Source organism: Centruroides vittatus, unplaced genomic scaffold (genome assembly GCF_030686945.1).
Source record: "Centruroides vittatus isolate TY-2023 unplaced genomic scaffold, ASM3068694v2 contig_400, whole genome shotgun sequence".
In the NCBI taxonomy this organism is placed as follows: Eukaryota; Metazoa; Arthropoda; class Arachnida; order Scorpiones; family Buthidae; genus Centruroides; species Centruroides vittatus.
The window spans coordinates 2039218-2054049 of NW_027122215.1; the positions used below are offsets into that span (position 1 = coordinate 2039218).

The window sequence follows — 14832 nt, forward strand, 5'->3', positions numbered from 1 at the left end:
TATTTATTATCCTACAAATGCTTTTCTACCTGCTCCACAAGTCATCTTCAGGTATTTTTGAAATTTTTGAATTATTTGGAACATTTCTTTGTATCTGTTCCAGTTCGAACATTTATGTGCAACAAAATTCAAATTTCTACATCCGTTCGAACAATTTGTTTAAATGTTAATATGTAAAAATAAATAGAAAATAACTAAATACATGGATCCAAGTAAATTTTTGTTATGTTGTTATTTTTGTTTTGTATATATATATATACATACATACACATTTAATTATTCAATTTTAATGTTTTATTCTATATTCCAACCACGTGCATCACATAATTTGAAATTTCCGTTAAAAGCTGATAATTCGATAATAAAGGTATTCGATTTTCTCCTGAGGATGACGGTTGTAAACTGTTGAAAGTACTTGCAAGTATATCTGAAGTTTAATAAATCACTGTTAGTAACGCCACAACACAGAAGTGTCATTTATTTAATTTCTAAATGCTGGCGTGAAGTGTACTATATGTTCATTAAATTAATATTAAAATGAATCAAAAAAATGTTATAAAAATGTCAAATTCATGATGCATCTTGAATTGCTGGAGTTTTAGAATTAAGAAAATACAGTATTATAAATTCTAGGTCTATGTAGCCTTCCTTAATTCTCATTTATAGTTTGGGTTTTAGTAATACAATATAAATTAGAAAGTTGTTTTAATTAATTTAAAAGTTTTATGTTTGAATGTTTGAAAACAAAAAGAAAACATTAAAAAAAATATTTTATAATACATTTAAATGAATTTAAAGATACTGAACCAATAACAACAGAAATATGCAAATAAGGTAAACCTTAAAGCTTGCTTTGTTTGTATCTTTGAGATTTGACTACTGAACTTTTAAACTTTTAAAAAAATGTTTGAAAATAAGTATAATTTCTAATTTAGCATCATGAAACCTTGCCATTATGCAGAATAGCACTAGGAATCAATGGAAGATTTGATATTAGTCACTTCCAAATTAAAGTTGCTAGAATCATAACTCTCAAATGATTATATCCATGCTCTAGAAAAAACATAAATAATCAAGAAAAATAATCTGGGACGTAGCTGAGTCTCAATATATTAATAAGATCATTATCTGATCTTAAGAATGAAATGGCATAGCAAAATACATAGACAGCTCTCTCCTGAGTTTGCTTCTACCATATGTACAATGATTTCTAGGAGAGCTATTTTCAGGCTTCATGAAAAAATATTCTATTCTAAGAAATCAATAGTTTGTCCATTTCTCATCAATTTGCAAAGAGTTTGCTGACTTCATGTAGACAATATTGGTTTTGAATCTAATTGGCAGATTGATATGTTTCCCACAAATTAATTATAATGTAGTCTGGATACTGATTTTTTGCATATGATACAAGGTGTTGACATTGGTAAACATCCTTTAACATCAAAGAGCAAATAAAAAAGAAGAGTTTCTTTGATATTGAAAGGCATTTTGATGAATGGCAGAAGGCTTTTCCTTGTGTTTGAGAGTATTGTTATTCTCAATCAATTAACATTTCTAATGACCTTAATATAAGTATATCAAACATCCTGAAGCCATATATAGAGAAATATATATATATATATATATATTTGCTTTCTTGGAGATCAAAAACAAGGAATAGCTCACTGAAATCCTAGTACTTGCAAGCCCCTCATTTTCAATGTTATCAAAATCATTGTGATATAAGTGCAACTCTAATTCTAACACAACACTCCCTAAATCTTGTCATACCATCTGCCAGCTCCCTTCTAGCATGGATGGTGTGGAGTGACAACATTTAGGGAGCACTGTTTTAGAATCTGTGTTGCACTTCTGTCTTAATTTATTATATACTTTACTATTGTCTTATATATAATAAATTAAGACAATAGTAAAGTTATAATAATAAATCAGTTCTGAATGAAGATTAAATTATTGTATGAAAAGGACTATTGGATTACAAGTATAATTAGAATTTTTGTTCATAACATCTAGAAAAAGATATATTTAGATATACAGCACCATTCTGTAATACTGTATTAAATATATTTATCTACAACAAAATAATTGTCACAAATAATTGTACAACTGTTTATGATAATTATAATTGTTTTAATTATTTTTATTAAAATATATTTTATTACAATTAAATTTGTTTCAGGAAGAGAATCAAGAAAACAGAATATAAATCAAAATTTCGACCTTTCTCTTCCTACGTTTACATCGATGGCGGATGGAAAAAAGCTGAGAAAGTGAAGAAAAGTTTTATTATTATTTAATAATAATTTACTTCTGCTTTTATCTTTAGAATCAATATTTTTATATCTATTCATTTATAATAATTAAATAATTTATCAATTATTATTCCTCTAAATATTATATAGATTAATTAAAATTAATATCAACAGCTACAGGTGAATGAACATTTAATAAAGAATTAATCATCATCCATGCCAGTGGTTCTCAAAGCATAGTTTGTGGACTGCTGGTCATCCATGAGCTTGTGCCAGGTTGTCTGCAAACTGACCTAATGATTTTTATAAATTGCAATTATAGTATATGTTGTTTATCCAACTGAAAGAATATTTTTATATACTTTATTTTATATTTTGCTTATCTCTTGTTAAATTACTGAACAGATAAACTATTTTGGCATGTATCTAAGGTGATTTTTACAGGATATGAAATGGACAGGGGCATAGGTGATTATTGGTTAATTTATGACTCAGCTTAAGTGGTCTGTGGACTATATAGCTTTGAGAACTACTGATCTGTACATATATTTTTGAATGTGTGTCTAATCTCTATAGAAATTAAAGAAGGTCAATCTAGAGTAATCCAAAGGAAGATATCTAGCATTGCTGAGGAAAAAAAAATCAAATTTTTATTATAGTTTTAATGTTTGTCCGTAATTACTTTTTGCTTGGGTAATGCCAAATATCTCTGCTAGTTTATTTATAAATTACTAAAATCCTGATATATTATTAATGTATTGTACAGATAATTATATAACCTTAAAAAATTCCAAGTATTATTTTTTAAGGTTATATAATTAATTTCAATCTATTTTAATTCCACATAACTCTGTTGATTCTTTGCACATCAAATTCACAGCCTTTAGATCCGTGATAAGAAGGCATATATACATTGTACCAGCATACAGGACACCATAACAGAACTGAATTACATCTTAAAGATCGCAGAACAACATGGTTATCCGATAGAAATGTTTCAGAGGTTGATCGCAACCTTTCAAACATCAAAACGTCAGCATACATCAGTAAACCAGAAATGAAAAGTTTTAAATTATATCCCATCTTTAAGAAGGATACATAAGAAAGCGGCCAGAGCTAATAATGTTGAGGTTGTATATCGATGCAACCCAACAATATTCAGAATTTTAAGGAATGATAAGAAACCATATAACCATAATTCGACTGCAGGGATTTACTCCATCCCATTAATCGACCAATGCTTCACATCAAAACTGGTTTATGTGGGTGCCATTATGCGTAATTTATAACGTCTCAAGGAACATAAATACACAGTTGATAAAGATTTTGATAATATGATGCTGGCAGCTTACTCGCAGCATCATGACATACAAGTACAGGCAACCATCATCAGACCCACATCTAATATACACACTATGAGATATCTGGAAAAATTGGAAATTTTTAAAGCACACACAAATCCATTAGAATTTAATAATAATCCTGGGCTAAGATGTACAACAGATATACTCATTTCATAAGCAGAAAGTCTAGACTTTGTATGAACATGTTTCTTGTTGAACAGTTGGATATAGTGTGAAGAGAATTTCTATACAACTCATGCTCATAGTCACCAACAGAAATTTGGTATTAATGTGTTAGCTGGTTTTTGATTTCACTATACATATTGTCTCCTGTATGAATGAACACATCTATCTAACATTTCTGAAAGAAATGTTACCAGTATTACTAGATGTCTCATTTCATACCTGCTGTAGCATGATGATATAATAAATCAACAACTCTTTCAAAGGTCAATGGCTAGGTCAGTCAGGATGTGATACCTAGGGCATGGCTAACAGATGTCCAGATTTAATACTGTTGGAGTTATTTATATGGGGTCACATAAAGGAATTAGGCTGTAATACTTTGTTGTGGACACAGACTATTTCCTGTAAAGCCGTAGCAGTCACAAACTACTTCCTGTTAAGATGTAGCAGTTGCATTCTACTTCCTGTAAAGAGATAAAAGGGCTGGAGCAATCATGTAGGAGGATAAGAGGGGACAAAGGAAAACCCTCACTTTTGGACTAGCTGTCTTGGCATTCAGACAGAAGAAGCTACGATCCATAATTTGTTACTACCTCATATTGCAAAGAAGTTATGTAAAATTGGAGCCAGTGATTTATCTGCTAATAAATGTTATGTTTTCTATATTGTTACGCCATGTCAATTTGTTATATGGACAGTTGGGAACAACCCAACAACTTCTATTGAATCAGATGATGATCTCAACTCAGATAATTTTTGTTGCACAAATTTGACAAATGCCTGGCATATTTCAATATATTCATAATTCCTGCATTATTGATGTACACCATATATTAAGCTGAGATTAAAATCAGAGCTGGAGCTATGAAGTGGCTAAGTCCCCTCAGTTTAGTCAGCAGTGTCCCTATGCAGTATATACAATATATGCTTTTTTTAAACTATAACAAGCATATACAAGGCTTATCAAACTGTAATAGAACCAAGAAAATTGAGCCAAAAAAATTTACGAAGGGAAAAAACAAACCTACAATATTTAACTTAATAGTTAGAGGTTACATTATATATTAAGTTAAATATTGTAGGTTTGTTTTTCCTTTGTAAATTTTTTTTTATATATTTAGTTAAGTTTTTTGCAATTGTTGTAGGTATCTGTATCTATGTAACTGTGACTGAAGAGGGTCTGGTGAAGACCAAAATGCATCCAACAACTTAGTCTCATTTGTTTTGATGGATCTTAATTTCCTTGGTTCCATTACAGTTTGATAAGCCTTGTATATCTTCATCAATTGGTTATTAATTTAAATTAATTTATTAGGGGCAAGATGCTTACAACTATTATATATTGTATTAATATTATATTTTAAAACTCACATTTTACTTAATCATATTTAAAACTGAAAAGTTTGTATTTTTTTTACTTGTTTTTTTTATTTAATGATTTATCTCTCAATCAGATTTAATACATTATTAGATTTCTATTAAATTGAAATTAAATCAGTTTTTAATATTTGTAAAATTGAGTATCCAAACATCATATATTCTAAATCAGTGTTTTTCAACCTTTTTTTATCTCATGCCACACTTGAACCTATAATTAAATTTCCAAGGAAAAAAATCATGTTAATTAAGACTGTGTTTGTACTAGCTGTCTTGGCATTCAGACAGAAGAAGCTACGATCCATAATTTGTTACTACCTCATATTGCAAAGAAGTTATGTAAAATTGGAGCCAGTGATTTATCTGCTAATAAATGTTATGTTTTCTATATTGTTACGCCATTAATATTTTATTGCCAGATTACTTGCCACTTAACCCAATTCTTTTTGTCTATATTTTTTGTGAATTAAATAAAACATATTTTTGTTCCTTAAAATAGCAGCAGGTTACAACAATAGTTATTTAAATTAATAATTTTCATTTACATAAGAAAAGCAATTAACATCAAGTCTTATAAACAATAAACATCTTAAAGCCTGACGTGTATAATGAAGTAACCAACGATTGCCTGAAAGATCGGGCTATAATCTGGCTAATTAAATGATTGACGTCTAACGTCTACGTCTAATGACAAATTACTTTATATCAATCATTTAATTAGCCAGATTATAGCCTGATCTTTCAGGCGATCGTTGGTTACTTCATTAAGTCTTAATTTGCATTTAAAAGTGGCATGATAATTGCCTTTACAAACTTGCCCCAATGTCATGCTGTTTGTAAGTTAAAATAATTTGAACTAAATATGGATAATTATAGATACATTTTTGATTTAAAATGAACTTTTCTTTAAATTTATATGCATATATTAATTTTGCTTATGAATATATATTTTTACTACATTATGTATATGTTTATTTATTATACAATGAAAAACTCATATAATCAATTTAAAGAAATTTTAATTTTGACATGTACACTTACTTGGGCTTCTTTCTTTGGATTTCTTTATTTAATAACCTTCAAAAATTTCCAAGGCACACTGGTTGAAAATCACTATTCTAAATGATACATTTTTTCTGAAAAATTTCCTGTTACAGTTTACAAAAAGATTTTTACAAATTTTCAAAGAATATTTTAAATCTTTTGTCTAAAAATGTATTGCGATTTTAGAATATCATGATTAATATTGCATTTTTATAGAATGAACTATCAGTTCCTTCAATATTAAGGTTTTAAATATCATATTTATATTCTAGTATTATTTATATTTTTAAAATTTTTTGATTAATCAACATATAAATAGGATGGAATAATGTATTGCTTCTTGCCTTTATTACTATTTAACACTTAATCTAAATAAATAGACACATATACAGACAAGCTCATCACACCAGTGAATGAGATTAATTCACAAATTCTTTAATGATGATAACACCTTAGTAATAAACTTTACAAACATGTACATAAGAAAGAACACTCAAAATGCATTTCGGACACAATAAACAGTCCCTCTTCAGTTGGTGTTCATACTTCAATATATATTATAAAATAAATAATAAAAACATTAAAAGGTTGTTGTAAACATGACAACTTCACAAATATCATAGGTGATATCTCATAAGTGTAATTTCACAAACATCACTTCATAGTCTTGGAACAAATATTTGTTCCAAGTTTGTGATGTTTCCAAATTCCAATGATGTTTGTGAAATTACACTTATGAGATATCACCTATGATGTTTGTGAAGTTGTCATGTTTACAACAACCTTTTAATGTTTTTATTATTTATTTTATAATATATATTGAAGTATGAACACCAACTGAAGAGGGACTGTTTATTGTGTCTGAAATGCATTTTGAGTGTTCTTTCTTATGTACATGTTAAAAGAATCATCATCATTGTAAAGTTCATTATTAAGGTGTTTAATTCACAAATTCTTTATTGATAATTATCTCATTCACTGGTGTGATAAGCCCATCTGTATATGTGTCTATTTATTTAGACTAAGTTTTAAATATAAATAGGAATTATAATTTTGAAAAAAAACAATAAATTTATTTGATTTAGTGGTTTAATGTAAGCATATTGAATATTACTTGAATTATGTAACTGCCCCTGTGCAACAGGGTTCTCCCTTATTGCTAATAAAGACTGATTATAAATTTATTTTATTTAGATATCTGTAAAGAATGTATATGTACAGTATTTACCCCACAATTTTTATAAAATGTTTTATGTTATCTTTATACATATATTTTTTTAATATATGTATAAAGATAACATAACACATTTTTTAATATAGTAAATTATTAGAATGTAACAGTCATATTTGTTGTGATCATAATTAAAGTATCAGTATTCAATGCTGTCTAGAGATATTTAGCGTGAAATTTAGTGTAGAGACACTTAAGGACATGGCACAAAGCATTTCTATAAAAAAGAAATTAGTATCAAAACTCATCACTATGGCCCTTTTGATCCTACAAACAATAGAATAGCAGTTTCTTATTTCATAAGCATGTGTTTCATTAAGTTTTGGGTATAAATAGCCATAACTGTTTAATACCATTCTTATCAGCTAAGATGGCAATCATCTTGCTGAAATTACATTTCTTGTAAAGTTGTTTTATGAAAACAACAGCAATGCTGTGGCTGCATTTTGGGAATTTTGCTGTCTTAAGAATGCCAAAAACCATTAACTCTACAAGCTCTCAAGGGAATAATTACTCCCAGACATCTAGTTTCCTTATATCAACCTGGTTGAAGTGCAAACTTATCACTTCACAAATTGCTGAAGATGCTACCACAGCTGTTGTTGAACAGTCAATGAATAATGTTGCAGATTTGCAATGTCATGACAGTTGGATGTATCTTATGGCACAATGTGGAAGGTACTGAGAAAGTTGGCACATTGTTATTCCTATAAGATAATATGAGATGAATTGCAACCAGTAGTTGATTGCCATTGATAGGAAAAATTAACTAATCTTACTTTGATCTTATTTGCCAAAATGGAAGTGCATTCATCATGGCCAAAGAAGTTCCTGCAGAGCAATAAGAGGCAGATGTTCACTGCTCTACTGAAGTGAAAATCTAGCTATTGCATTTAGGCCAGAGAAACACCTCATGTTTTACACTGCACTCACCTAAAGTTAATCTAGATTCACAAGGACAAATGTAATATGGATTCACAGTCACATTTATTCTTGAATTATTCTTCATAAAAAAAAAATAGTCCCAATGGGCCTGTGATGGTCCAGAGATATTAAGAGATGCTCAACACTTTTGTCGTACCTCAGCTGCAACAGTGAGAATGTCTTGAGTCCATTTCTTTCATGCAAGATGGAATGCTTCCACATATCAGATATTATCTACAGTAGCTACAGATTAATTAGGTATGCATTCCCTACCATCTGGCCATTTTGTTCTCTGGATCTTAAGTTGTGTGATTTTTGGTTTTGAAGACACTTAACATGTGTGATTTTTCAATGTGTCCTTGAACAAGGACACATTGAAAATTTGCCAGCCTTGAAAGAACATTTCGCATATGTGAGAAGCATCATAGAGGGTCAATTATGATTAGCCATTGAAATGCACTGTTCATCGTCTTTGGGTTTTTACACCTGAATAGAGATCACATTGAACAGGTATCCTTTACATCCCCAAGATTCTCTGTCTTATACAAATAGAGTATACAAAATTGCCAAGTGATGAGTTTTAGCACTAAGTTTTTTTTACAGAAATATCTTCTTTACATCCTGAAATATCACCATACCAGATTTTGGCTGCATTTGCATTGCTACATATTTTTACAGACAGTGTTGAATAGGGGTATTTTAACTGCAATCATCCAGTATAATTTAAATTTAAAACATAATGAAATATTTTTAGATTTTTATGCAAAAATTAGAATAAAATATTCAAATTTTGCATTTCTTTATTACTAAAGGGAAAAAAAATTGATGTGTGGTGCTTTATTTGGAACACTTCATACTGATCAATATGAAGTGTTTCAAACATTTTACAGATATATATTAACAATTATTGAAATACATTTTACATTTTAGACATTAAATATTTTAGAATTTTTAACTTTTTGACTTCAAAAATTCAGGATGAAGTAAAAGCCGAAGTCGATCCTAATGCTTGGTACTCAGAGGTAGCAGAGAGATTGAAGAAAGCAGACGAATACAGGTGGCGCAGTCACGGAGGACCCCTTCTTGGTGAAAAATCATCCCCCTATTTACCAGAATTTTCTAACCAAGAACGCTGTTCTACTTTCTCAATTTCACCCGTAATTGCTTCAAGGTAATTAAATTTCTGTGCCCTCAATAATTCATGATTAAATAAACATTAATCTTAATTAAGACTTTTCAATAATATGAAATCGCTTTATTTATAAATATAAAAAGAAAATTTAAATATTTGATAGACAATTATAAAATCCTTTTGTTAATATTCAGGTCTCCCACAAGATCCAAGAGTGCAGAAAAGAAAAAAAAATCAGATAGTTCAAAAAAGACTCCAGAAGGAAAACATGGTAAATTATTTTTAATGAAATAAATAATAGTAATAAATGAAAAATGAAAACATATTAACTTTATAAGAATATTGCATTTCTATTCATACTCTAAGCGATCAATAGATACATAGATGTAGTGGGTAATATATCTAATGAAGAAAATCAATATAAATATCATGTTTAAAGAATACCTTTAAATTCATAAAATATATAACTTTATCTTTAATTTAATTATAAATTTTATTATTTAGATCATTTTTTATTTTTAAATATGTAATAATTCAAATTCAAGGATCAATTCTGCAGGCATTTATAACAACATTAAACATAATAATGTAGACTTTTCATTTATTATAAATTATATTTTAAAACATTGAATTATAGGTCATTCCAGTTTAAGTAACTTGCTGTCAACAGAGTCAATCACTACCAAACAATTAAAAATTAAATTCTTTAGGTTTTAAATTAAGTGTAGCATCATTCTTTTATAATTAACTATTTTATTACTTTCTGAAAATGTTTCTTTGACAATATATATTATCTTATTTTAGGCATAGTATAATCTTTGGAAAATATAAAATTTAATGTTTAATTATAAAATATGTAGAAACAAAATCAAACATTTGATCTATCTAATAATTTGCTGATAATTGTTTTTAATCAATTAAAGAATTCTTTGAAATGTTTTGTATAATAGAAATGTAACTCAGATATCATATCAATTTCCCCATCTGCAAAATTGTAATACTTTTTGTTACAAATATTTTAATCTTACCTTGATGTATTAACCATGCTTTTGAAAATTTCATGGACTGTAAAATTCCATAATTTAATCTTTTCAGCTATTAATAACTTAGATCATCTTACTATACAAAACAGTTAACTAGCAAGTGTCTTAACATTCATGAGATTATATATCATTGAATAAATATTAATTGATTAATTTTTGTATTAGTATAACAAAAAAAAGCTTTCATTTCAGAAATCCAGTTATGCCTTAAATTAGATTTTAAATAGAATAAATCCAACTTTTTAATTCAGTTAATTTTTTAAAACTGGATTAACAGATGTGATATATCTTACTTGTACATCATATCTGTTAATCCAGTTTTAAAAAATTAACTGAATTAAAAAGTTGGATTTATTCTATTTAAAGTTTATAAATTAATTTCTCATAAATGTTACCTTTTAATTCTGAACCATTATTTATTAAATCGATAATAATGTAATCTCATCCAAAAATATACTAAATATTATTCCATCTATTATAATTTATTTATAAAAGATATAGATGTTTACAGTCCGTAACGAAATTATAAACTCAAGTGAAAATTTTCTGTGTTTTAATTTCTTTTCATCTACAGTCAATTGTTACTATATGAGATGATTTTAATTAGTCTTAAGAATATATAATGGAATAAACAAGTCTTTGTATTGTATCATTTTAATAAACAATCAAAAATTTGAATTGTTATAATTTTTTGTTGTAAACAATTTATAAACTCAAGGGTGAAAACTGATTATTACCGTTGAATGGAACAATCCACTATGCATGTATTTATGTAAATTAGTATGTGTAACATTTTGGGTGAGTCTAAGAATTCAAACTAAAAAAGTGACAAAAATGCCAAGGGGAGTAACCTTAACTGAAAGTGAAATACAAAAAATCTATTTCTTTAAGGGAAAAAGATGGTCAACTCGTAAACTTGCTCCAAAACTTGGAAGATCTCAAACTGCAGTACAAAATGTACTAAAAAAGGGTGATAATTATAGCAAAATTAAACGTACAGGACGAAAACCAAGTCTGCAGCCTCGTGATCATCCCTGCATTGCTAATCTTGCAACAAATGAATCATTGTCTACTCGTGAAATAGGTGCAATTTTATTAACTCCAGTGTCCCACCAAACTGTGTGGAAAAGCTTGAGAAAGAATAAAACAATAAACTTTATGAAAGTGAAGTCCAAACCAAAGCTAACAGAGTTACATCAGTCAACAAGGCTGCAATGGGCAAAAGATCATGATACCTGGACAACTGAATGGAGAAAAATAGTTTTCTCAGATGAGAAAAAGTTTAACCTGGATGGCCCGGATGGCCAAGCATATTATTGGCACGATACAAGAAAGAATCCCAGGGTCAAATCCAGTAGACAACAAGGTGGAGGTTCAGTAATGATCTGGGCAGCAATCGGATATGAAGGGAAAACAGATTTGGCATTTATTAATGGGCGAATGAATTGTGAGACCAAGCTATGTTATATGAACATCTAATCCCATTTGGTCCTCTCATTGGTGGTCAAGACTGGATCTATCAACAGGACAATGCATCTGTTCACAAGTCAGCCAGTACGACAAAGTGGTTTTCACGCGAAAAAATTGAAGTGATTGTTTGGCCAGCACATAGTCTAGACCTTAATCCCATTGAAAACCTTTGGAGTCAACTTGTGGCATTAGTTTATAGCCGTGGAAAACAATACAACACATCCGATGAGCTTACAGTTGCATTGTATAATGCCTGGGACAAAATTAAACTAAGTGACATTCAAAACCTGCTTGATTCAATGCCTAAACGAGCTGTGGAGGTAATTGAAAACAAGGGAGGGTCCACAGAGTATTAAAAACTTACTAAATCACCTTGAGTTTATAAATTGTTTACAACAAAAAATTATAACAATTCAAATTTTTGATTGCTTATTAAAATGATACAATACAAAGACTTGTTTATTTCATTATATATTCTTAAGACTAATTAAAATCATCTCATATAGCAACAATTGACTGTGGATGAAAAGAAATTAAAACACAGAAAATTTTCACTTGAGTTTATAATTTCTTTACGGACTGTATAATTTTTGAGTATTTATAAATATTTAACCTTTTTTAAAATTAAAAAATTTTACGGATGTAAATGAATTGCAATTCACTCATTATTGTTGGACGGAATTAAATTTGTCCTTAAACAACTTGCTGTTAACTTTGACTAGAATATTGATTACCAGATAATCAATATAATCAACACAAAATAGATTTTTATCTTTGTTTGTTACAAACAGATAACCTTCTCCAGAGATTTAAAAATTTAATTATCACCACCATATAATGATCCACTTCATGATCTGATATTCATTAAAAATTTTATCTATAAAAGTAAACAATTTATTGATTTTAGTTTAATTAATGTAACTGTAATAATGTCAAACTGAACATTATTTAAAGAAAAAAATGATTACTACTACTTTTTCTGGAATAAAGCTGGCAACATTATAATTTAAATTGTCTGGCAAATAAAAGTGCTGAAGTGCAGTTACTGGGAAGTTGCCAGAAAGATCTAATATTGTCTCTGATTGCAAATAGTTCTATCGATTTTTTATAAGAATGATTTAAATTTAGAACAAATAGATTATAATTTGATTTTGGAACATTAAGATTAAATATATAACTGATTATATTCACTAATTTTATCAGAATATTAAATAACTTGAAGAAATCAAGTTATCAAAAATATCAGCAAGAATCGTGATATTAGAATTGCTTTTACATTCTCTGATAACAGATTATCTGGCATTCCAAAACATTATTTTCAAATATAGTGATGAAGGACAAGGGGCATCCAGAAAGTAAAAAATGTTTGGATATCTTTTAAGAAAAAAGGAAAAAACCAGTAATGATAGGAAAAAAAATTTTATAAAGTAATTAGTACAAAACCAATTAGTTTTCAACATATAGTCATCATTACGATTAAAGCACTTGTTGGAGTGCAACACTATTGGTTTACTTTGTCATAGGTTTCCATTGCCACTTCCTTCATCCAGTTAGTGACAGCTTGTTTCAGTGATCCATTACAAAATGTTCCAAATCCACCCAAAACCTGTTTCAGCTTGGAAAAGAGGTGAAAGTCAGTGTAGGTCAGGTCGGGATTGTTTGGTGGATGGTCAAAAATGTTCCAGTCAAATTTCTTAAGCACAACTTGAGTGGCTGCAATACAATGCGGTTGCATGTTATCTTCCTTGATTAAACACTAAACACATTATGAACAAACCAAATGTGAGAAAATGGTGATCACCATACACTTCCAAGATTTGTTTATGAATTTCTATAGAGCTAGTGGAACTGCGTTGAGTGCCACCTGTACGCAGGCAAAGGAAACTTTTTCAGGAAAACACGAGCGTCTTTGGGTTAGATACGATACGTACTGAGACGCGGTGCTTGTTTTCTGCCTGTGATAATGAAAAACAGCTTTCTGCCAACAAAACTTCAAAAAATAACTGTTGTGTGGTCGGTTGTAGTGTTACCTATATTACTGAGCCACCAAGTACAAAGTTTTATTCGTTCCTGCATGAATAATAGGCCTACCCTGGGACAAAAGAGAAATGGCTGACTGCAATTTAATTCCTGAGGTTAATTACATAATGATTGGTTAGAATGCAACACTAATCCAATCTCCTGTTAACCTTAGTTGGCTCTATTTTAAATTTAGTTCTCTAATATAAAAAAGAAAATTACTAAACTTTACGTTATTTTGTTAATCTGACAGATATTAATTGGCATATGATGTGATATTTGAATTTACGAGATCTGTGGAAGAAAGGAGTAAGAAGCAAAATTAGTATTTTGAGGAAATGAGGATAAGAATTTCCTATTAATACAATACTATTAGCTATTGCTATGGTCCTTATTGAAGTTCCTTTATATATATGGTTAGTTACAAATTTCATTATTTACCATGAAATAGATATATAGTTTACTTCTTCCACACCACCCTTTAAATTGTACAAAATTAAGAGTATAATAAATATAAGAATATTAATACTGCTCAGTCCCAATGATCTACAGTCACTTCTCGAGTTACGACCATTCGCACTTATGACGAAAAATTTCATTAAAAACTTGTTAAAATGTATCAATTTTTTATAGGTTTTGTGGAATATATATCATATACATATATATCTTGCACGCTTTTGACAATTGATTGCGTCATCTTTAGTTTTGTTGTGTAGTTAGTTACCCTTCGTGTGTGCTTGTGTAAGATGGCTAACTGTTTTGTTGAAGTACAGTCACTTCTTGACTTACGACCATTTCGACTTACGTCCGA

At 29.0% G+C, this 14832-nt stretch overlaps 1 protein-coding gene across 4 annotated transcripts in view; it reads left to right on the top strand.

Annotated features, from left to right (window-relative positions):
• The window catches only part of LOC136976439 (nuclear protein MDM1-like), a 63662-nt gene that overhangs the window by 37805 nt on the left and 11025 nt on the right, over window positions 1-14832 (top strand). For all 4 annotated transcript variants that reach the window (XM_067271712.1, XM_067271711.1, XM_067271714.1 and 1 more), the window contains 3 exons: window positions 2180-2270; window positions 9335-9528; window positions 9684-9760. In XM_067271712.1, the coding sequence (XP_067127813.1) occupies window positions 2180-2270; window positions 9335-9528; window positions 9684-9760 (362 nt within the window). The remainder of the gene's footprint in view (window positions 1-2179; window positions 2271-9334; window positions 9529-9683; window positions 9761-14832) is intronic.